Raw genomic sequence first — 27,336 nt, forward strand, 5'->3', positions numbered from 1 at the left:
TATATATATATATATAAATACATTTTATTTATATATAAAATGTATTGCTTTACTTTAGTGTTGTGTGTTTCCATCATGGTGTTTTTATATTTGTGTTTAATAATTTCAATACTTAGACTACTATCATTTACAATAACTCAGGTCTCTGAAAAAGCAGTGAATCAAGACAAATATCACTCTTAAAATCAAACACATGACATCTTTAGCCGGTAATATTCTCGTCTGCAAACGAGCAGCTGTGTCTCTCTGTATGACTGCTGTTGCTATGGAAACTCTGGATAAGACAGGAAGTGGCTGGGCTGTAGGGGGGAAGTGATGTAACGAGGGTTGGATGGTGCAGTCTGGCATTTGGACATTATTTACAGCAACCAAAACACAATCTGAGTACCATTCATGAAAAGAATTGAATTCCAATCGTTCCAAACCTTTCTTTCTTTCTTTCTTCAGTGGAAGAGAGAAACACTGCAGAGTATTTCACAGTATTTAGTAATTAGATTAACTTTAATAATTTCAGTTTTTATTTCATTTCAGTTTAATTTGAGTCATTTTGTTGTGCTTTTGTCTTTTTTTAATATTTCTATTTAGCTGTAATTCATAATTTATTTAGCTATATGTCACGGTCGGTGGTTGTAGTAATCGGCGCCCACACACAAGGATAACAAAAAGGTAAATTTAATAGCATCAACGCACGTAAGACCATTTACAACTTAAGATCCGACAAACACAGAGGGAGAACTGAGGACTTATAAAGGGAGTGGAACAAACGAGGAAACAAGGTAATTAATAGAACACAGGTGATGAATATAACTAATTAACAAAACTGGGTCATGAACTAAAACAGGAAAAACCAAATATGGGCAGAAAGGAAACTAAACAGAAACAGATATATTACAGTATCTCCCCCTCCCGGAAGGTGCGTCCCGCACCGTAACAGTAACATCGGGGAGGGGGGGGCGGGCGTCCTGGAGGCTGGAGCAGGACCAGGATAGGACAGGGGAGCCTCCAGGACGGATCAGGAGCCTTGGGAGACCATGGCAGGACTGGAGATTCGGGAGGCCATGGCGGATCTGGAGCCTTGGGAGGCCATGGCAGGACTGGGGATTCGGGAGACCATGGCGGATCCGGAGCCTTGGGAGGCCATGGCAGGACTGGAGATTCGGGAGGCCATGGTGGATCTGGAGCCTTGGGAGGCCATGGCGGATCCGGAGCCTTGGGAGGCCATGGCAGGACTGGAGATTCGGGAGACCATGGCGGATCCGGAGCCTTGGGAGGCCATGGCAGGCCTGGAGATTCGGGAGGCCATGGTGGATCTGGAGCCTTGGGAGGCCATGGCGGATCCGGAGCCTTGGGAGGCCATGGCGGATCGGGGTCCTCGGGCGGCCTTGGCGGATCGGGGTCCTCGGGCGGCCTTGGCGGATCGGGGTCCTCGGGCGGCCTTGGCGGATCGGGGTCCTTGGGCGGCCTTGGCGGATCGGGGTGCTCCGTGGCCTTGGCCCTTGGCCTGGCCACACAGACTGAGACTATATGGCCCCCCCCCAAAATTTCTTTGGGAAAGTTCCCCTCTGGGGGCCACATTGGAGGAGAGGGTTCTTGAGGGCGCTCTGGAGGAACGGACTCTTGGGGGCGCTCTGGAGGGGCGGACTCCTGGGGGCGCTCTGGAGGAGCGGGCACTAGAGGGCGCTCTGGAGGAGCGGGCACTTGAGGGCGCTCTGGAGGAGCGGGCACTTGAGGGCGCTCTGGAGGAGCGGGCACTTGAGGGCGCACGGGAGGCGCGGAGCTGGATAGAACCAGCGGAGACGAAGGAGCGCTGGACGGGACCAGCGTAGATGCAGGAGGGCGCTCTTGCAGCGCGGACTCCTGAGGGCGCTCTTGCAGCGCAGACACTTGAGGGCGCTCTTGCAGCGCAGACACTTGAGGGCGCTCTTGCAGCGCAGACACTTGAGGGCGCACGGGAGGCGCGAAGCTGGATAGAACCAGCGGAGACGAAGGAGAGCTGGACGGGACCAGCGGAGACGCAGGAGGGCGCTCTTGCAGCGCGGACTCTTGAGGGCGCTCTTGCAGCGCGGACACTTGAGGGCGCTCTTGCAGCGCAGATTCAAAGGGGCGCTCTTGTAGCGCGGACATTAGAGGGCGCTCTGGAGGCGCGGGGCTGGACGGGACCAGCGGGAACTCAGGTGGGCTGGACGGGACCAGCGGGAACTCAGGTGGGCTGGACGGGACCAGCGGGAACTCAGGTGGGCTGGACGGGACCAGCGGGAACTCAGGACGGCTGGACAGGACCAGCGGGAACTCAGGACGGCTGGACGGGACCAGCGGGAACTCAGGACGGCTGGACGGGACCAGCGGGAACTCAGGACGGCTGGACGGGACCAGCGGGAACTCAGGACGGCTGGACGGGACCAGCGGGAACTCAGGACGGCTGGACGGGACCAGCGGGAACTCAGGACGGCTGGACGGGACCAGCGGGAACTCAGGACGGCTGGACGGGACCAGCGGGAACTCAGGTGGGCACTTGCGAGGTGCCGGAATTGGTGGGCTCAGACGAGGAGCAGGCACAGGAAGGCACTGGCGAGGAGCAGGCACTGGATGGCACTGGCGAGGAGCTGGCACTGGAGGGCGCTTGCGAGGAGCAGGTACTGGATGGCACTGACGAGGAGCAGGCACTGGAGGGAATGACATGCCCTCAAACTCCACTAAAATCCCGACCGGCACCTGTTTTTCCCCCCTCGGTGGTTTGGGGAAACCGTTATTGGCGGCGGAATCCCTCTTCTCCGCGGACGGCGCAACGTTCATCGCCCCTCGCGGCGGAATCCTCCTCGCCGTGGGCGGAACATTCATCGCCGTGTACGGCGGGATCCTCTTCGTTGCCGACGGCGCAACGTTCATCGCCCCTTGCGGCGGAATCCTCCTCGCCGCGGGCGGAACATTCCTCGCCGTCTCAGGCGGAACGAATTTCATTGGAGACGTGGGTAAGGGTGTGCGGCGAATGGCGACCCGTTTTCCCCAAAACGGGTGGCCAGGGTAAGCCGCTACAGGCAGCCCGACATCCCACGCAGCACGGGCAGGGGCGAGCCGCGAACGGCGGCGTGAACCCCCGCAAATAACGGGCACAAGCTCCAGCTTCCTGAGCAGTAATCTTGTCTTCTGTAAGTGGTCGGATCTTCTGTCACGGTCGGTGGTTGTAGTAATCGGCGCCCACACACAAGGATAACAAAAAGGTAAATTTAATAGCATCAACGCACGTAAGACCATTTACAACTTAAGATCCGACAAACACAGAGGGAGAACTGAGGACTTATAAAGGGAGTGGAACAAACGAGGAAACAAGGTAATTAATAGAACACAGGTGATGAATATAACTAATTAACAAAACTGGGTCATGAACTAAAACAGGAAAAACCAAATATGGGCAGAAAGGAAACTAAACAGAAACAGATATATTACAGTATAAGATATCATTTATGTTTAGTTCAGTTTAATTTAGTAATTTTAGTAATTCAAATTAACTCAACTTCGAAATAATTTAAGTTCTTTACATAATATTTACATTTTATTTTATTTCAGTTAACAAGAATCTTGGTAACACTTTACAATAAGGGCATTAATTAACATGTTAGTACATGTTTGATAGTGAATGCATTAATTAACACGGTTAAACTAAATCAGATATAATCTTTAAGAAAAGCTCAAATTATGATATTAAATTTTAATTTATTTCAAAGCCAGAGTATTTGTTTTTATTTCTTAAAGAGGCTGTTTGATTTAGTTTACCGTGTTAATTAATGCATTAACTATCAAACATGTACTAACATGTTAATTAAGGCTGCTCTTATTAATGCATGAATCTGCATGACTCCAGGGATAGCTCTTCATTAATTCATGATTAGTTAACTTAATTCATCAAATACTAATGATTATTAAAGTATTATTTTAGGCATTAGTACAGGATTATTCATGTACCCTTATTGTGAAGTGTTACCAGAATTGTTATGGTTTTAGTGTTAATAATAATAATAATAATATAATAACACTGATTGGCCTAAATCACACAAAAAAACCCAACAACAAAATATTTCATTTCAGATAGTTGCCAAGGCAACATTTTTCCATTTTCATTAGGTTTTTCTTGATGTACTAACTAACTGAAATAAAAATTAATAAACTATATAGACATTAAAAAAAAAATAATAATACTAAAATATTAGTTGGCATTTCAGTTAATGACATATTTGTTTAATATATTATGACATTTTCATGGTGTTTTTTGGAGTTTAATGTACTGTGTGTATGTGTGTGTATTAGATATACTGTATGTGTGTATATAAGTATGATTGTGTGCATATGAGTGTGTGTTTGTGTGAGTGAGTGAGAGAGTATGATTGTGTGGTTGTGTGTGTGTGTGTGTGTGTGTGTGTGAGTGAGAGAGAATGATTTTGTGTGTGTGTGTGTGTGTGTGAGTGAGAGAGAGAGAATGATTGTGTATGTGTGGTTGTGTGTGTGTGTGTGTGTCTGTACACTAATTAGATTGTCAAAAGTGTCTGATTGACTATAACCCATAATTTCTCAGTGAATCATGGATCTCCATGGTAACACTGGAACGTCTGAGAACAAAAGTGGCCCTTATAGAAAAACAGAGTGCTTGACATTTACCGAACGCAAAGAACAAAACCAGGACGAGCAACAGTAACACAATTACACAGACAAAGAAAGAAAAAGGGCCGTTCATTTCGTTTTCACATTAGTATTATTTTTTCCTGATGTAGACAATATCACACAGTGATAATTCAGAGACAGAAAGAGAGAAAGAAGGCAATAAACAAGCATCTTGAGAACAAACCACAGCGTTACTCAATTCACCGCAAAAACCACACGTACAAAAATAGAGCAACTCTCCCAAAGTCCTTCAAACTGACCCACATTTACAATTCACCAACACTGGATCAACTCCGAAACATTCATTGTGTCCGTCTGAGGACGAAAATGCTTTAAAACGGGCAAAAACAAACATTCCATTCAATAATATAATAAAAATTAATAATAATAATAATAATAGTAATAATAGAAAAACAGCATAACTTGATCGTCTGTATTCTTACGCATTCTATGTCATGGAATAAACATTCGGCATTCGTGCGTCGCTTCGAAAACGACGGGGAGTTTTTGACGTAATCAGCAAGCCATGCCAATCAGGGACCAGGGAACAGGCGTCATGTGATCAAGACCCAGAATGCAATGGGGCCTGTTGTCACATGAGGAGCAGGAATACACAACAGCCAAATCCACAAACCGTGCGAAACAACTGGACGTCCAGGACTTCGCGCTCAGTCCGGCAATAGCGCGACACATGCATGATAAATGAGGTCGACGTCAGTCTTGAGTTCCTCCGTTTAGTTCATCAAGATGCATTTTTTCGTGAGCCTGAGAATGAAAGATTCAGTGTTTTCCAAGAGCAACTGGCAACCAAAATGCAAATAAGTGGACGGAGCCTGAATGCAAATAAGTGTGTGGGGCCTAAATGCAAATTAACAGGTGGAGTCAGAATGTAAATAAGAGGGTGGAGTCCGATTGCAAATAAGTGGGCGGAGTCCGATTGCAAATTAGTGGGCGGAGTCTGAAAGAAACATGCACTGTTCACTGTTCTTCTCCCTCTTCTTCTACGTCTTCCTCGTCGAGCGAGACGACGCCGGACGAAGCCACATCCGACACCTTCCTCCGCGTGGAGTATTCTGGCGGGAGGCAGACTCCGCCCCCGCAGTCCTTACAAGGCGTGTCCTCGTCTTCAAACGTCTCGGAAAACGTTTCCAAGCAGCAGGGGGAGTGGCCTCGCCTGTGCCCCGCCCTATGTAGGCGGGCTAACAGGAGCTCCTCCCCTCCCTGAAGAGCGCTGAGGATCTTGGCGGTGAGGTCTGCGGCGGGCGTGTCCGTGTGACGCCCGAGATCCCGAAGCAACGGGTGTCTCTCGTCCAAACTGCACATGCTGGAGCAGAGGGTGTCCGACGGCGACCCCGGCGACCCCACGGGAGGTGAAAGGTCAGCGCCCACGCCGCTCTCCGCCTCACACAGGCCACGCCCCCGCAGGTGAGCCTGACACACCTGAGTGTGCAGGAGATCCCGCAGGTAATGAGGGTACGAGGACAGATCTGAGAGGAGACCACAGGTGTGTTAGAGTCACAGCAACAAATCAAGCATGTTTATTATTTTTACTGGAAAACAAGATTAATTTACAAGAGAAGCAACAGAGTAAGACAATCTATTTTGAGAATGTTTTTCCTCACCCAGCTGGCAAATAGGTTTTTATTTTTTGTTTTAACCTCATTAAAAAGTTATAGTTAGGCTTAAAATAAAATTAATAATTGTAATCTGTGAATATATAATGCAGCAAAAAATAAAATAAACAAAGTATATATGAATACAACAGGATAAAATACTAATACAGACATATATATATGGAAAAAAGTAAAAATATAAAAACTATTCGTGTGTGTAATTTATTTTTTATATATTTTCTTGGTTTTTATTTTACTTTATTTTTTTATTTATCTATTCATTCACTTATTTGTTATTATAAATACATTTTATAAATATATAATTTTAACAAATAAATTATACACAAATATATACTTTTTACTTTTATCAAAAGTAAAAAAATGCCAAGAAAATACATTATATAAATATATACTAATTAGATAATTTTTAATGTATTTAGTATACAAAAATATAATTGGCATAAACTATTTATGTTGCATTATGTTATTTTAATGGAAAGTAACATGCCAGTCACTTCAGTGTTTTTTCCTTTCACCATTATTTGGCTGAGAGTTTCTGTTTTCCAGAACAGTGTTTATATTAAAGATCAAATATGTCCTGTTTGATTGTGACAGTCAGCAGCGTTGGGCCTTTAACAGTTCATTTGCGCTGGAAGTGTGTTGTAACGCGTCTGATTAAAACTGTGGATGTACAGGAGATGAGCAACTTCATTCCCTTCACTCTCTCTCTGCGGTCTGCTGCAGCAGAACACATTAAACTTGCACTAGGACCGTAACGTCTGTGCTGCGATTCTGTGTTCAGTTTGATGGGGAGACAAAACGAAAAATAGATAAAAGGATGGAAGAAAGAATGAATATACAGAGAAGATGCAATTATATCTGTGATGACACAAGAATAATGTTTTGAGAAGAATAATGTGTAATGTTTCATTTAATATAATAATAAATTATGTTTGTGTATAAAACTATATCTATCTATAATTATAATATGAACATAATAAAAATTGTACACATTATACATTTATATTATGATTTATTATAACACAAATTATAAATATTATTTTAATAATTTAATGTGAAATTGCTAAATAAAGGCAATACACATACTAGACATGTGCCGGTATTCGGTAATGCGATAAGTCACGATAACGAATATGCACAATATTGTTATTGTGGGCACTTCAAAATACCGTGAATGACTTATTTTTTCCAAATTATTCATATTTTTTAATGCATTTTAAGAACACTTTTCCCATCAATTGGTCACAATGCACAACACCGCTGTATGCTGCGTCAAAGATGCATGTGCTCTCATGTAAACAAGCACAGATGAGAAGTGCATAGCGGAACGAGACGCGCCGGATGAAAGCACGTTCACTCTCTGACAGCAGATGGCGCTGATGGAGCAGCAGAAATACAGCGTTACCCTGAAGACCCCGTAAACAAAGCAGCTGCTACTTTCTGACATGTAGGGGTGGGCAATAATTCAATATCAATATGCATCGCGATATAATTTCTCAATAATGGTGATATGATATTTAAACACATTTTCGATATACATTACCAGTGTTTCTCATACATTGATTTATTTGTGGCGTTTGACTTTGTTGAATAAGCATGAGCACTACACGTTTCAAAATCATAACGCGTCGCGGGTGTTTTATATGAATGTATCTCTGAAGGGAACCGACTGTTTTCAGAAAAGTTTTTGACATTTTCATTTGATCTGATAAAGTCATGATCGGAGCTGTTTTGATTACAGCCGTTACCGGGGAAACCGCTAGTTCTGCCGCTCTCACAGCGCCTCCTGCTGGCAGACGATCAGATTGCAAGCAACATGCTTTTGTTGTTGCTCAATTTTTTGTTGTGTTTTCTGCAGCAACTCAAAGCACTGTTCATACTCTTTATCCTGGCTGAAGCACATTCGTTTCAATCTATAAGAACAATTAGCCTGATATATATATAAAAATATAAATAATTCTCACCTGTTCACCAAGCCTGCATCTATCTGATCCAAAGTACAGCAAATAACAGTAAAATTTAGAAATATTTTTACTATGTAAAATAACTGTTTTCTGTTTGAATATATTTTAAACAGTAATTTATTTCTGTGATCTGCAGCTGTATTTTCAGCATCATTACTCCAGTCTTCAGTGTCACATGATCTTCAGAAATCATAATAATATACTGATTTACTGATGATCAATATTTAAAACAGTTGAGTACATATTTTTCAGGATTGTTTGAATAGAAAGACTCGAAGATCAGCATTTATCTGAAATAAAAAGCTTGTGTTACATTTATACACTATTCTATTCAAAGCCTTGGAGTTAGTATAATTGTTTTATTTTTTAGGAAAGAAATTATAGAAATTAATACTTTTATTTAGCAAGGATGCTTTAAATTGATCAAAAGTGATTGATAAAGACATTTATAAGGTTACAAAAGATTTGTATTCAAATGCTGTTTTTCTGAACTTTCTATTCAAAGAAACCTGAAAATTGTACTCCGCTGTTTTCAACATCATAAATGTTTTTTGAGCAGTATATCAGAATGATATCTCATGTGACTGGAGTAATGATGCTAAAAATTCAGCTTTGAAATCACAGGAATAAATTACATTTTAAAATAGAAAAGAGTTATTTTAAATAGAAAAAATATTTCAAAATGTCACAGTTTTTGCTGTATTTTGGATCAAATAAATGCAGGCTTGGTGAGCAGAAGAGAATTCTTTATAAAACATTAAAAATCATACTGTTCAAAAACTTTTGACTGGTAATGTATGTTAGCCTATAGTTTGAAGCTAAAGATATTAATATTAATAAGGTGAGTTTGAGAGGTTTATTTGACAGTGATTTCACATTTCTTGTTTGTATGAAGGCTAAATACAAATAAAAGCTGAACATTTATTTGTGCTTTTTTTTTGTTGTTGTCGTTTTTTTTAAATAAAATACATAGTTTTATAGCAGGTTTCGTAGACTTGGCAAATTTATTTTTCATAAGTTTGTAGGTACAGACGTCTGTTGCGGCCATTCTTGGCAGTTTTTATGAGGTTTTTTTAAAATAGAGTTCATATCGATATACTAACAGTTGTATTTTTTTAACAAAGATTAATAACTTCTGTAGCAAATGTAGCTCATTATTACACACAACAACAGCACTTAATGCCTTAATTACCCTTTATTTTAAACCACGACAAGAATAAATGATTAAAGTAGATGCTTTAATACAAATCATGACATGCATTAATACTGAAATAAATAGCAACTTGGTGCATCATTAAAGAATTTAAATCCACTAAGAAGTGTGTGACTCTGATCATGACTCAGCCAATCAGATTTTAGAGTCTGTTTTATAATGTGTGTGTGTGTGTACCTGTGCTCTGTGTAACAGGCTCATTGGCAGGTAGAAAATCTTCGTCATAAGAATCATCATTAGACTCGTCACCGTCCACTGAAGACCAGGCGCGAAGCTTTGCCTCCGCGATGGCAAACTGCTCTGCCACTCCTGATTAACAAAAACACAATTAATGACATTACATACTTCACACAACATATCTACATCAGATTTACACTAGATCACACACTGCGCTTATTTGATCAAATGTAGCAGAGGGTCTGATGCGTCGCCGTGGATACAGGATGACTGAGTTCTTATTGGCTGCCACACGTTTGATTGACAGGAACATTACCTAGATGTGCAATGATGACGACATCACAGCAGTGTCCTCAGTGAGACAGGAAGTGACCTCAAACTCTCTCGCTCACACACAGTTTGTGGTGACTGGGTTAGAGAGCCAATTAGCTAATTAAAGCTCTCTCTCTGTGTCTTAATTTATTGACAGGACACAAATTATTTTTTTATTTTACCACAGACGCACTTGCAGCATATCTGCATACAATGAAAAATTGCAATATATGTACAAAATAAAGTAAAAATAGTGCAAGCTGGAGATATAAACAATTAAAATAGATGAAAAATAAAAAATCTCAATAGGTTCAAAATAAAAATCAGTGTTTTAATAAATATTATTTAAAATAAATAACAGCAAATAAAACCTAAATAGGTGCAAAATTAAATAAAATACAATAAATCAAAATCATTTAAATCTCAGTAAGTGCAGAACTAAAAATTATAATAAAGTAATTTTTGCTCAACCAGCTACATCTGAAAGACCCGATTGACCTGCATTAAACCAGCATGAACCAGTATGGAAATTAACAATTAATGAATTTAACACGCACACACACACACACAATTTGGGTGCAAAAACGCAAAAATAACCAGAGTATTAAAACCCTTCCTCCATCTGTCATTGGTCAATCAAACAGATAGTCCCGCCCCAAAAATCACATCATTGGAAGCCTCAAATCGATGTTTTAAATATAGTTTGAGTCTCTCTCTCTGTCTCGCTCCATCTTTGCTTGTGTTAATTCACAGATTCATCCTTCCATTCATCTTTTACCCTTTGCTGAGGGCTTGGTCAGCAAACACTCACACAGCGAGTTTTGGCAAATTTCCTAGAGTTCGATTTTATCCACAGAGTCACCGAAGGTGTTTCTGCAGGACGGACAGCATACACACACACACACACACACCTCAGCTGTAAGTGAACAATCCTCACACACAAACAAAATGCCATGAATACTTAGTCACTGTATGAAAAGGACAATCCTGCGACATTGACAGAGAAAGAGAAGGAAAAAACGCTTCGTCACACCGAGAGCAACAGAAAGTAACCTTTCGAGGACAGACGGGCCTCTTGGGAAAGGTCAGAGGTACGGATGGGAATCGTTTAAAGAATTATCAAGGAAGCAGATCCGTTAAGCGAACATAAACCAATAACTCATGAGCTCGATCATTAGTCTGATTACTCATTAAAGCAACCGGAGTTACTTCTCCAATCAGACTGGGTTGTGTGGCTTGTTAACGAGGTCAATGCAACAGGGTTATTTATTGTCTCATTTTTCTTTCATCAATAACGTTTATACATTTCAGAGATGTTTTTATCCAAGGCACCTTTAAGAAATTAATTTGATCATGCATTCCTTGGGAATCAAAACCATGACTTTGGTGCCATGCTTTATGTTTGAAGCATAACATTTGTGTATATGAAAAATAAATAAAATGCAATAAAACAAAGCAAAATAAAAAATTCAATAGATGCAAAACTGCAAATGGAAAAAAATAAATAAAGCATGGATGGGAATAACTCATGAGCTCAATTTGCTAGTTACTTAAAAAAAAAAAAACCCTACTGGCAGCGATTAAATAAAGAGCGGCTCTCCAGCGGTCACTGACCTGCAGCGAATCGTGCCTCCTGCTCACCCTCGGACAGATGCGAGTATGACGTGAGGTGCGACTCAAGGGCGCTAGGCGCATCGGTGGGTTTACACCAACCCTTCCACTCGATCAGGTGAGCCACGCGGCCCTGCGCCATCGCCGTGGGCTTCGTCACATGATCTTTGACCACCTGCGAGAAACCTGAACACACACACGCAGGGGTCAGTGACCCGAATGCTGCATAATACATGAGGAATAATCCAGGTCATGCTGTCAAGCAGTACGACACAAAGGACTCGTCACGAGCAATGAAGGCATTTGTGTTTACGGTGAAGATCTAGTGAGCTGTGTGTGTGTGAGGGTCAGGTTTTGTGATCTTTATGGAGACCAAATGACCTGAGAACAATACAGCATCTAAATAGAGACGCTTCATGTTGAAATCTATTGTTATTTGCGATCATTGCTGTAACTTTTATTACACGATCATTAATCAGCCTTAAATTACTGCGTTTACTATCGACAAGGTTTTTAAAAAGGTGCATCACCTACAACAGGACTTTAAATTAAGCTAAATAGATATTTGACTTTTGGCTAACATTAACACTAATCTGCATGAAATACATACATTTTAACTACTGACAAGGTTATAAAAGTAGATGCATCACCTACAACAGCAGCTGAAATAAACTGAATAGATTTGACTATTGGTTAACATTAATCAGCATTAAATGACTGACCTACATATGGACAAGATAACAGAAATCTGAATCACTTACAACAGCAGCCTAAAATAAACTCAACAGATATTTGACGATTGGTTAACATTAATCAGTATCCCATGAGGTCTACATCTAAATCTGATGCAAAAACTATTTTCACTCAGAAACGGCAAGAAGCACTTTAAATTAAACATTACATTTTGAAGACTGAAATACACATGTTTTATTAACAGCTCTGGAAATTAATTTTGTTTTTGCATTTGTTTTGGAGGCTGTGCAAATGAATTATATTTTGATGACAGATTACAAAGACAAACATTTTTAATTGCAAATATTCCTGTAAATAAACATGCAAGCAGTAGGGTTTGAGTGTAGGATCACTATTATTGTCAATGAAATCAACGAACGTCAGTGAGAGAGCGGTGGTCTTTACCGTGAAGTGAAGATCTGGCCAGCGCTGCGATCTCCTGAATGGTGAGAGCTCGTCTGGATTTAGGTAACATTTCGCTGCCGTCCTCAACATTTACCTGAGAGAAGAAGATAAAACACTGAAATTAAACCTTTTACTCAAACAACAAAAACAGTTTTTCTTTTCTGCGTTTCTTCTCTTCTCTGGTTTCTTCCTAATCTAGTTGTCTAATAAACCTGGCATGGTATATTATGAATATTGTTGATGAATTCTCTGTGATGTTGTTTTGGATAAAAGCCCTGCTAAATGCATAAATGTACATGCAATTCAGTTTTGGTTGGTTGGTTGTATTTAAGTGTATTGCTGTATAAGCCTCACATGGCAGATTCAACATTTAACAATATAATATAATAAATACAAATATTTTATAAAACAGCTTAATTAAAAATTTAATATATTTTGTATATACACAACAAAATATTTAAATCTGTGATATTTCAGTTAGATACTAGTATATTATTATCTATTTTATTTCTTAATTTTTATGTTTCATTTTAATTGTAGTAATTTCTTTGTGTGTTTTTGTATAGCTTTTATTTATATTTTTATTTCAGTTTTAGTTATTTTAGCACATAAAGTTAATCTAATTTTGCTTTGGAAACTAGTTGAAATATTTAATTTCATTTCAAGTAACAAAAATGGGTAAGCCTTTATTTTAAGGTGTCCTTGTTACACTTTACATGTACTTGCTATTATAATAACACTTAATTATGCATAATTACATGCAAGTAGCCCTAAACCAATCCCTAACCATATAGTAAGTGCATAGCTGATTAATATTACTCAGTATTCAAATGTATAAATACACTGTGTAACAAGGACACCTTAAAATAAAGTGTAACCCAAAAATGTTATATGGTTTTAGTTAACTATAATAACCCTCAAGACTCCGTGATCTTCTAGTTGTTTTCTGGTCCAGCAGGTGCATCTGATCACTTAGTAAAGCAACAGCACATTCACATCCTCAACACACACATTTGAGAAACCATAAATGCTGCACTTACACAATCAACTTCAAGAGTTAGTGATGTGAAACCTCTGATACGGAGCACGAGTAACAGGTTGATGATATTTCAGCAAAATCTTGGGCTAAAAGTGAGAATCCCTCAAGAGCAAAGCTGCATTTCGAAACCTTCACGTCTCCTCAGAACATACAGCAGGTTACAGTGTGTGCAAGGTCATGTGTTTCTGTGTCTTTAGTAATCGCAGGGGACACGTGCAGCTGGCGTGTTTGAACCCTCCTGAGCGTGTAGGAGGTCACTCACGAGGGTTAACGCATTAGCCGGTGCGTCATGGCACAGTTAGTGGAGCGGGTGGCAAAATAACAACAGATACGTATTGAAATAAAAATTAATCGACATACATGCTGATAATTCCCTACATGAGCTGGAGGAAATAACAGCATTACAGTCTGCACACACACACACCCGCAGAGAGCGTCACCTACTGCCCTGCTGAACACAGATTCAGTCCCTGAAGAGCTCAAGCCCAGGAGAACAGCACAAATTCAATGAGCGTCGTACAGCAGGAGTCTGTTACAGAAGCGTTTGCCATTTTACGGTCGTCTCGTTTAATAAAACTACAGCTGATGACCTCAATAACACAATGACATCGACCACAGCCCAGACACTCACTAGAAAATAGAATAGAATAGAATGCAGAACTTCTGTGCAGTAGAACAGAAAATGCCAATCTAGCCTAGATGGAGAAAATAGTAGCAGAGTGAAATAAACTAAACTAAAGCTAAATAGAATAGAATAAAAATAAATTAGAATAGGACCACAGTGCAGTAGAAGATGACAGTCTAGAATAAATTGAGAATAGATTATTGCAGTGGAGTATAATAAAATAGTGGAATAGAATAGAATGCAGAACTTCATTATAGTAGAACAGAGCATGTCAATCTAGCCTACATAGAGAAAATAGTAGTAGAGTAGAGAATAAAATAAACCTGAGCTGAATATAATAGAAGGACCACAGTGCAGCAGAAAATAACAGTCTAGAATAGATGAGTACAGTGGAGTATAGAATAGAACAGCATAGAATAGAATAATATAGATGCAGAACTACAGTGCAGTAGAAAAGAAAATGGACTAGTAGAAAACAGATTAGAAAACCAAAGAAAATAGATTTGACAACTAGAATAGAATAGAATGACTGTAGTACAGTAGAAAATGAGGACAGTGGAACAGAATAGAACAAAATACGAAACAATATAAAACAGAACAAATTAGAATAGAAAACATTTCAGTGGAGTAGAACAGAAAAGAATAGAACTAGATTGATCGGAGTACAGTAGAGTAGAACAGAAAATACGTTTATTTTCATAACATAACGATTACAAATAATAATTCTGTGCAGTAAATCAGAAAATAACAGCCTAGATTGGATGGACAGGAGTACAGTAGACAGGAATAGAAAATAAACCTGATTAGCCTAGATGACTAAAAACATAATAGAACGGAAGGACTTCATTGCTACTAGAATATGAGTACAGCAGAATCAAACAGAATGGAAAATAATAAACTAGGGAAAAAATGGAAAGGAACAGATCAAAGTAGACTAGACTGTTTAAAGCAGACTACAGATCAAATCACAACAGACTATTCTACTCTAGTACAGTGTCAGACTGAATCTTGACTTCTCTATTTGCATGCAAACCAACCCTCTGAGCAGACACACACACACACACACACACACAGAGATCCACAGGTTTTATAACGGCAAACAGATAGTAATTAAACAGGAGCACTCTGAGCAGGAGCCTCATCCGTCAGTCTGTCTGTGAGGCAGGAATACACACACATCTCATCATCAGAGCAACAGACAGTGATCGACGGCATTCCCAAACACACACACACACACACACACGAAGACTGAGCAGTGATACCGGCTCTCCGCTCGCTCCACACAGGAACAAAAGCTTCTCCATGGAGTCGGTCATCAGCGACATGCCACGTCGCGCTCACACCCCATTTTTCCGCTGGAACTTGGAAGGAAATGAGCATTTCTATAGCAACCAGTCACCATGGAAAGATTTCTCCAAGGATACGGCGGGCTGGATGCTGGATGACGTCACATGCAGCACGTTTGATCAGGGTTACTGTGGCTCTCTCTCTCATGAACACACACACACACTTTCCTGCCGTCTGGATTACACACAACACACACACACCCCATCATGACACCTGTCTCTCTCATGAGACCTACAGTGCAATCCCCTCTGAGATCCGCCTGAATTTGAATTTAGATTTTTTTATATACACATTTATTTTTATTTTCCGTTTTCACTTTAATTTATTTAAAGATTGTAATTTTGTTTTGCATTTTTGCCATATTTATTTTTATAGTTTTTATTAATATTTTATTTCAGTTTGAGTTATTTTAGTACATCACAATAAACTAAATGAAAATGAAACATGCTTCCTTGGCAACTAGCTGAAATAAAATCAGTTTAAAGTTTCTAAAAATGTTATTTCAGTTAATGTTTATTTTAAGTAATAATTTTTTTTAATGGTTTTAGTTATAGTTTTAGTTAACAGTAATAGCCCAGATCGCTCTAGTAGTAGGTTGTAGGTGTGATAAGAAAAGACAATGTTAAAAATAACACTAAATGTATAATAAATTAAACTTAAAGTGTAATAAATTTGAACTATGTAAAATATAAAATAATGATTTTAAAATAAAAAATTATTAACTTTAATATTTTTACTTTCATTATTATTAATAATAATATACAATTATAGTATAAATTAATATTTTTTGCAACAAATTTTTAACATAATATTTGCTTCAATTTAAAACAATGCCTACACAATAGAGAAAGCTCTGACAGAAATATCAACAAACATGAATTGGTGCATAAATCAAGGCATGGAACCAATTTGATATTTGGATTTATATTGGTTTATATTTTCCCAGCTTAAGTCAATTTCACAAAACTGAAAAATATGAAATTCCACCAGATCAGTCAAGATCAGACCAAAAAAAAAAAAAAAAGGATCAGTGCCAGTCAAATTAAAACTCAAATGCAGGTCTAAACAACAGGAAAGTTTTGCACGCTGAAAGCCTAAAGCCGTCCTGTGGATTTACTCACTGTTGTGAAGCTGTTAAATGACCTGAAGTCCAAGGAAAAACACATTAGTGCAGCGACGCCATGGATTCCGTTCGACAAACCACATTAAGAACTAATTACTAATTACTCAGAACGACTCATGAATGATTAGAAAACTAACTAGTGAACATTTAATGAAACTCAGAGCAAGGAACCGAGTCTAGTGCAATTGGCCCGCTAACGACTTGGATGATCGGGTTAATTAGGTCATTATCAAGCCGAGAAAATCATTTTGTGCTCTGAACGCAGAGTCAGAAACTCCTAATCAGCTCCGATCTGACAGAAGCAGCGCTCGACAGCATTTCTCTTTCTTCAGGCCGCGGCGCAGACACAAGTGAGGACGTCTGGAAGACGTGCCGTTATATGAATGCAGGCTTCCTCGACCGCTAACCATATAATGATGACAGAAATAGCTCGTGAATGGCAGGCCTTGGAGCGAGACGGCAGAAGCAGGATCCGTGGCCCACTTTCTAACAACACAGGGCTTCTGCAGAGTTTAGAAATCAAATTTAAGAGTTTAAGACTTGCACAAAATGAATACTGATTGTCGTTACCGAACAAACCCATATAATCCATATAAAATTTTTAGACTTTCTTTCATGTGACATGCGACAGGGGCGACCCAGAGAGAAGATAAGAGTTTTATTAAACTCCCTACTACTGCCACCAACTACTACTACCACCAACCACCAATTACTACCTACTACTACTACCACCAACTACCAATTACTACCACCTACTACTACCACCTACTACCTACTACTACCACCTACTACCACCTACTACTACCACCTACTACTACCACCTACTACTACCACCTACTACTACCACTTACTACCACCAACTACCACCAATTACTACCAATTACTACCAACTACCAATTACTACCACTACTACTACTACCACCAACTACCAACTACTACCACTACTACCACCAACTACCAATTACTACCACCACCAACTACTACTACTACTACTACTACCACCACCAACTACCAATTACTACCACTACTACCACCAACTACCAATTACTACCACCACCAACTACTACTACTACTACTACTACCACCACCAACTACCAATTACTACCACCTAATACTACCACCAACTACCAATTACTACCACCTACTACTACTACTACACCCAACTACCTACTACTACTACCACCAACTACCTACCACCAACTACTACCACCAACTACTACTACTACCACCATCTACTACCACCACCAACTACTACTACTACCACCACCACCACCACCAACTACCTACTACTACTACCACCACCAACTACCTACTACCAACTACTACTACCAACTACCAATTACTACCACCACCAACTACCACTACTACCAACCACTAATACTACTACCACCACTATCAACCACTAATACTACAACTACTACCACCAACTACTACTACTACCACCACCTCCTACTACCACCACCAACTACTACTTTTACTACTACTACCTACCACTACTACTACCACCTACACTACTACTACCTACCACTACTACTACCACCACCACCACCTACTACTTTTACTACTACTACCTACCACTACTACTACCAAATGTGCATTTCTAAGAGACAAAATTAATAATATTATTAATATTATCAGGCAACACAAACCTGTTTCTTGTTTTGAAACAATATCACATGCAGAAACTAAGAAATCATTTTTTTCTATCAAGATATATTTTGTTAAGGAAAATTAACGGTCTGGTTTCTACACCTTTCACTTTGGAGAAAAAAAAAATCTGGCTTTAAACTTGAAAGAAATAAAATAGTGCTGTCAAACGATTAATCGCATTCAAAATAAAAGTGTTTGTTTACATAATATATGTGTGCGTACTGTGTATATACACACACATACATGTATATATTTAAGAAAAATGCAATGTTTATATATGCATGCAAATATTTTCTAAATATATACATGCATGTGTGTGTATTTATATATACATAATTATTATTATACACAGTATGCACATATATTAAGTAAACAAAATCTTTTGTTTTGAATGAGAATAATCGCGATTAATCATTTGACAGCACTAAAATAAAGATTTGACATTTGTTGTGATAATTATCGATATCGACTGATATGAAAGAAATTACCGTGATGATTTTTTTGGCCATATCGCCCAGCTCTACCTGGGGTGAGTAAATGAATAGCCAATGTTTATTTTTGGGTGTACTGTCCTTTTAAGACTGTTTTAGGAGCCGCGGAAACACTGTGAGAGGAGAGGAAGGGAAGCTGAAGCGTCGTTTCCGGACGCTGTGAAGTAAAAATGGACATGGAACAGATTGAGAGGAAACTTTGGCACCTTGAGGTAAGGCTCCGAGTGCCCAAATGTCGTGCCCAGGCCGTACGCCAAACTAGTCCGTGTGTTACCCAAGAGCACCAGGTCAGAGCAGGAACTCCTCGGGCTCCAGTCCACACGCAACCCGTCACCTGCCACTGTGAGGAAGAGAGGAGGAGCGACTCACTACTGGCCCTCCACTGCCCCGGAGACCAGACCCTGCTACAAGATCTGACCGCTACTACGGCATTATATACAGATATCACAGAAAATATATAGGATCAGTTCAAATTATTATAATAAATATAGTGCTGTCAAAAGATTAAATCGCACCCAAAATAAACGTTTTTGTTTAGGTAATATATATATATATATAATAAGAATACATGTATAAACATGTAAATATTCTCAAAATATATGCTCTATGTGTGTGTATTTATGTATGTACATAATAAATATACACAGTAAACAAACTTATTTTGGATGCGATTAATCACTTGACAGCACTAAATATATATATTAAATGAATAATATAATATATTAACATTGTTTAATAATAATAATTTTATTTACTTGCATAAATATAGATATATACACAGAAAAAAATAGATAGACATAAATATAGATAGGGTGACCAGATGTTATTTTATTTTTTAATTTTTTAATTATGTTAAAAAAATGAAACTGAGCATTCTCCTGTAATACAAATACACACAATACAAATCCGTATTTACTGCACATATTTATTGTAACAATAGTATTTTGGCTTCATGAAATATCTTATTGCTACTGGTATATTGTATAAATAAATATGAATATTATTATATTAATATTATTTAAAATATTACCATATTATAATAATTTATTTACATATAATAAATTATCAAATAAATCATAAAATATATATTATGAACATAAAATAATGAATAATATCTTGCTACTTATTACAATATTACTTATATTAATATTATATTGCTCAAATTAATTATAAAAATATATATTATAATTTTATGTACATAAAATAAATGTATATAATAATAAATTAACTTACATTATAATGTTTAAAATATAAATTATATAATTATTTTTAACATATTATAATATTAATTATATTATAATTATTTACTACCATATTATAAATAATGAATATAGATAGACACAAATAAAGATTAGTGAGAGAGACAAATGTAAAGATATAGAGAGATATAGATACAGAGAGAGAGGGGTGGATTTTGTATTATTTCATTAAATTAAAATAACACTGAGTATTTTGCTATAATAAAAAATACAAATTGGTTGCTTCCTCATAACAAAGTAGTAAATTAAGCATTTATTGTGCATGATTGCACAGATAATAACTGTATTTTACATGCTGATGTTTTTTGTCCATAGCTTATAAAAATGAACTTACTTTTGGAAATCAATTGACTCCAATCTTAAGCTGACTTCAAGTCAGGAGAATCTTTTGCTTTCCATGCATTTTAGGTTTAATTTATTCCAGTTTATGTAAAGTTCAAACTCATCAATAAGAATCAGGGTCATCTGGTCTCCCTAATGGTCAAGCGTTGATTGCTTTCCACAGCAGAAGAGCTGAAGTGTTTCTCTGAAGCTCTCATGCATCAACATGCGGTCAAGATGCAACATTTACACCAAACACAAAGGGCTTCCACAGCGCTGTGCTTTCTCTGAACGTCTATTACACACAGAAATGATCTGGAAAACTGCATCTGGTGCATCAGTTTAGTTGGATGAAAAAAGACCAGCATTCATAAATGACTGTCTTTTCTTTCATTTCATGCATCAGGCCTTTCTGACACGTAATCCTGATCGACTCGCTCACACTTCACACAGATCGAGCACGACTTCACCGATGACATCACTTCCTGTGTGCGTGAGCGGGAATATTTACATGCATTCATTAACACTTACACAGTGTTGACTACAGAAGGAAAGGAAAGAACAACTATAGTGTTCATCAACAACAACAGGTTTACAATCTCAAACATGTCTGTCATATTTCATATAAAGTAGTAAGAAAAAATATTGTGCATGAGATTTATTTTATGCAGATAAATTTGCAGAACATTTTATGTATTGTAACAATGTTTTTGTGACTTAAACATTTACCTTAATGATCACTATTCTAAGTTTATTATTTGTTAAAAAATTAAATATATATATAATTGTATTGTTCATGATATAATATTATTTTATTAAATAAAATAAATAAAAATATTAAATTAAATAATGAAATATAATAAACTACAAATACACACACATTAACCTTATTTATATATATATATATATATATATATATATATATATATATATATATATATATATTTGTTGTAGTTCTTTTATGCACAGATAAATAAGCATTATATTACAGGTTTTACCATAATGTAGTACAAAAAAAAAAGCACTGACAAGCCTTAAAATTACAAAACTCCATTACAAATAAAATTACAAAAAAAGTAAAACACATTAAAATAATGAGAAATTGAGCATTAAATATCCTACATTTTCTTCAAAACGATGCAAAAAAATTGTAAGTGTCCCAAAACAGGTTTCATTTTCTTTTTGTAAAATATAATTTCTTTTTTTTTTTTAATAAACTCCAGACGATCCCTTGATGATAAACACTAAGTTAGGAACAATCTCTCTGCACATCTCAATCCAGGGCGTAATCGTGAGTAAGAGAGATGAAGCAGAGGTCAGAGGTTAACGCCGTCTCCCTCAGATCAGGTTTGGGTTCTGTCTCAAAGCTCTTCTCTAACGAGGGTCTGATCGTCTGTAACAGAGACTGATGTCTGGACTCCAGCAGCAACACCACTAAACTAATGAGACAATCTCATCAACATGTCAACATGTCCAGGTCACATTAAACACTAACATATGAGGGGAGAAAAGGAAATTAAAAAAAATTATTATTATTATTTAAATGGTTAAAGTTGTAAGTTTAGAAAAAGGCTGTATTTATTACACACACATATATATATATATATATATAGTATTATAAAAGTCTGGATGATTTTCATTAATGTATTACAAAAAACAAAAAAATTGTTCATAAGAAAATCTTATTTTTGAATTGAATTATGAATATTATAATATATATTAACATATACATACATGTTTATATTTATACATATATTTTTATATGCATATTATATATACACATACATATATATATATATAAGTAGTTATATTGATTAAAATACTAGAGGGTCAGACGATTTTCATTAATGCATTTAAAAAAAAAATCAATATCAAATAAAAAAAATTGCCCTGACGACAAAAAATTAAATAATTTCTTAATGCAAAATATAACTTTGAATTGTATTGAAATGTGAGCTGAATGTGTTTTCATGAGATTCACTCTATTGCTCTCCCGTTGTCTCGAGATCACAAACCTATTTCTGATAACAGAGAGGCCGATATGATCTACAATAACAGCAGCGGGACTCCGACTCTGTTTGATTTGTTTGTGGGTCACTCAGCTAGAACTAAACGCTCCTGTTGATTTCCCGCACAGCACAGATCTTCAGCAGCAAATACTCTGTTCCTCTCTAACAAACCCCATCCATCCACCAGCTGGAGAGAGAAGACCTCACCGAAGCGCTTTTATGAGCGGACTCTCCGTCCTTGTCCTGATAACTGTCCCGAAACCATCTCCTGACCTCAGCAGAAGTTATAAAGCGCTCGCAGGTCAGAGCTGATCTAATCTCACTCCAGTTTGACACGCTATTGCTTTGAAAAGTCCATTTTAGGACAGAAAAAAAGACAAGGAGAGGAAACCAACCTGCTATAATCTTCAAAAAAAAAGAGCTGCCAAAAAAGGGGTTTCAAGGTTAAAAACATTTTTATATATTTTAATACCCAAAAGAACTATAAAAAATGCACACATATACATACATATATATATATATAAAACATTTAGTGAAATGGAGGGTTCCTCAAGAAACCATTGATGCCAATAGAGAACATTTATTGTAAATGTACTGTAATTCTTTACAGATGACTGGCAAAACAGGGGTGTATTATGTGATATTATATAACTAAATATCAATTATATTAATATGAGGATATATATTATTTAAAATAATATTAAATAGTATTATAATTTTAATTCAATGTCATCATAAATTATATCTATTGTATTTATTGTAAAAAAAAATAATAATTAGCATTAAAAAAACTAAGTCAAATGAGTTTTATTAATGTATTTTAAAAAACTATGTTCTTTGTAAAATATCTGATTGCTATGGGATATTGTATAAAAATAACATTAAATATATATCAACACTATAAATATAGAATTATTTTATTTATTATATGTAAATTTTATATTAATATTCAATTATATTATGTAATACTAATATTATTTTAAGTGAAATATCATATTAATAATTTTAATTTATATATTTTTTATTTACATATCATAAATGATACACTTTATTTTTCTGTAAATTAATAAAAAAAAAATTGTAAAAAATAAAATCCTAATAAAATTCTAATTATCATAAAAGTGTGTCTGGATCAGATCTTCATTTTTTAAATTCTAAAATATCTGATTGCTATGGGATATTATATGAATAAATATTAAGCATATCAGCAATATAAAATAAAATATTGTGTATTATATGTAAATATATTAATAATAGTATAATATGAATTATATTGTAATTTTAAAATATTAAAATAAATAAATACATCTGTCTGGGTTGGATGATTTTCACTAATGGCTTAAAAAAAAAAGTACCTTTAGACTTAATCATATTCCACTGCTACTTTTTGCAACTTTTATGGAATGAACAAGGAAACAAATCGAACCTACTAAATCATATTGGGGTTTGTAAAGTAATAAAAAAAAAAAAAAAAGAAAAAAAAAAAATGTTGGGTTCTCCAAAGAACCTTTCAGCGATCCATTATGTTTCTGATTGTGTCTAAAGAACATTTTCCACTATAAAGAACCTGGAAGGATTCCACGGATGTTGAAGGTGCTTCATCTCACCATCAACGCAATAAACAACCTTCATTGTAAGAGTAGTGTTTTTCTTTAGATTAAAGAAACAAAGCAAAAGAAACGTGATCAGTTCTCGCTCCTGTCGGATGCCAAACCTTAACCAGCACGTTTATCAGCGATTAACAGGACAATGCTCACGCTCTGTATCCTGATACATCATTAATAATTACAGCACCAGATTAAAAAACGATTTGTGTGGTGAAAATAAATCTGAGGCCATTTGTTCTGGACTCTCCGAGTGGAAAGGTGTTGTTTTTTCCGTCCTCACTTCATGTACAGAACGTAGGGAAAGACCTGGACATTCAGACACGCTCGGATTAAATGAACATCAGCTTCACGATGCTGCGGATCAAGTATATGGGTGTTTCTACAAATATGGACACTTGTCCTTGTTCCCTTTGAGAAAAATACTTCACTAGTCAGAAGACCGGTCTCAGTAATGTCATTTTCAATAGAAATATCACATTAAATTGACATATTACATTGAATTGCAATGAGATTTAAACATTTTGGGGAATAAAATATGAGGCCAAATTCTTGCTGTCTATGGAGGATCAGAGAGTTCATCAAAAATATCTTAATTTGTGTTCTGAAGATGAACGAAGGTCTTACAGGGTTGGAACGACAATGACAAAGTTTTGGGGTGAAATCCCTTTAAAGTGCACACAACTGCACTATAGACTGAAGTCAGTAATGATGTTCTTTGATAATGTAAATGTTCTTTGCTTGTTTTCTGTAGCTGCTGTTTGAATAACGTTGGAAATGTATGCATTATAATTAGTAACTTACAATGCTTTTATTAAATTGTGATCATGTTAAATACAAATTCAGTCATATTGAAAATATTTTGACATGACATCCATATACTACTTGACTAAAAAGTAGTGCTGTCAAATAATTAAAATCGCATCCAATTTAAAAGTTTGTTTACATATGTTTGTGTACCGAGTATATTTATTATGCATGTATATATAAATACACACTCCTACAGTATATATTGACAATATTTACATGTAGACTATATATTTATATAATATAAATATAACATTTTTCTTAGATAAATGCATGTGTGTGAACTTATCACATAATAAATATACACAGTACACACATATGTAAACAAAAACTTTTATTTTGGATGCGATTAATCGCTTGATAGCACTACTAAAATATATAATAGCCTATGTAGTTAATAGATTACTACACTAACATCAGGCTGCTTTTAGCCGTACCCTGGAGTTGGTTCACGCTCTCCGCTATAATACAACCAAGTAAATAATTGAATTGAGAACCAGCGATCTCTCAAACTGACTATACGACGATATGAGCATATCGCCCAACACGACTGCATCGCCTCCAGCGCACATACAACCGAGCACAGCGTAACCCGAGCAGAGGATTCAGCATGTGATGAACGAGCGCTGAAGCAGGGTTAATGCAGATGCATGCGGAACGTCCTGGCAGTGCAAATCTGGCCTGATCGATGAAAACCAATGCATGCATGCATTCGCCAGCGAGACCAAGCCTGCAGTTTGTGCACGTCTCCTACTCTCCTTCAGAAGTGTGTGTGGGCTGCAGTCGGACTCGGGTTTCGCATACAGTAAGCGCTCTGATGCCTGCTGTTTTTCATGCTCGGAGGAAAACGGCGCGTGCGATTCTCACCTACTGGCGTCCTGGAGGCGGCGCAGCCCATGCTCCTGGTAGTTAGGCGACCAAACGCAAACCATGAACTGATTTGAGCCACATGCACGCTAAGAGACTGCAGAAGCGCTTGCGTAGCCTTCTCTCCATCTCTCTTTTCTCACAAACAATCCGTGTGCGCTAGTGTCACAACTCCAGTCCTGCGCTGAAGGAAACCCGGCCGGATGCTCTTCTCCCAAACACATACGGACTAAACCAGCGATTCTCCCAAATGCAAATGGTCTAAACCGTTGTGTTCCACATATATGGACTAGATTGCATTTCTGCAAACACAAACACACTAAAAACGGCTGTTCGCCACAAAAATCACAGACTAAACCAGTGTTTCTCCCAAATGAAAAGAGCTTTAACTGTTGTTTTCCACACATACATGGACTAAACCAACTGTTTTCCTGTTAAAAACCAATTAAACTGGTGAACATTCAGTTCCTCCCGATGCAAATGGATTAAACTGTTGTTCTCCACATATATGGACTAAACTATCTGCAAACACACTAAAAAGTTGTTCGCCACAAATTGACACTAAAGCAGCATTTCTCCAAATGCAAACAGATTAAACTGGTTATTTCAGATACATGTCAACAAAACCAGCTTTTCTACCAACTGCAAAGGGTTTTAACTGTTGTGTTCCAATATGGACTAAACTACGGTTCCTCAAATGCTCTAAAACTATTGTTTGGTCCAAATATATGGACTAAACTGGCTTTCTTCCATTTAAATATGGACTAAACCAACTGTTCTCCAGTTAAAAACTAATAAAACTGATGCTCTCAAATATTTACAGACTAAAGAATCAGTTCTTCCAGATGCAAACGGATTACAATGTTGTGCTCCACGTATACGGACTATATTGCATTTCTGCAAACACACTACGGCTGTTCACCACAAATATACAGACTAAACCAGCTTTTCTCCAAATGTAAACACAGTCTAAACTGTTGCTCTTTCAAATAAATAAACAAAACCAGTTTCTCCCAAATATAAAGACTAGACTGTTTTTGGTGACGTTTATACATACTAAACTGCCTAAATTCCAGACGCATATGGACTAAAACTATTCTTCAATTAAAAAGACCCAACTTAAAATGATGCTCTCAAGCATATGAGGTTCTCCACATAAATATGGACTATATACTACATTTCTGCAAATGCAAAAACACTAAAACTGTTTGCCACAGAACGCTTTTCCCAAACACACAGACTAAACTACCATTTCTCCCAAAAACTGCCTTTTTTCCAGACATACGGACTAAACCGACTGTCCTCCAGTTAATAAACCACCTAAACTTATGCTCTCAAACATACAGACTAAAGCAGCATTTCTCCCAGCAGACTAAACTGTTGTTCTACACATATAAACACAAAACATACATACTAAACTGCCTTTCTTACAGACTCATGTGGACTAAACAAGCTGTTCTCCAGTAAAAAACAACAACAACAAACTGTTGTTC

The 27,336-nt window shown here is 37.3% G+C and overlaps 1 protein-coding gene across 1 annotated transcript; it reads right to left on the reverse strand.

Moving 5' to 3' along the window:
- Window positions 1–5,631: 5,631 nt before the first annotated feature.
- LOC306851156 (protein FAM131A-like) lies at window positions 5,632–25,874 on the reverse strand (the record flags this gene model as incomplete). The annotated part of the gene is made up of 6 exons (XM_079387282.1): window positions 5,632–6,140; window positions 9,642–9,773; window positions 11,568–11,750; window positions 12,702–12,795; window positions 19,183–19,316; window positions 25,844–25,874. The coding sequence occupies 6 exons, from the start codon at window positions 25,872–25,874 to the stop codon at window positions 5,632–5,634; spliced, it is 1,083 nt and encodes a 360-aa protein (XP_079243408.1).
- Window positions 25,875–27,336: the final 1,462 nt, after the last annotated feature.

Source organism: Barbus barbus (assembly GCF_936440315.1).
Source record: "Barbus barbus genome assembly, chromosome: 31".
In the NCBI taxonomy this organism is placed as follows: Eukaryota; Metazoa; Chordata; class Actinopteri; order Cypriniformes; family Cyprinidae; genus Barbus; species Barbus barbus.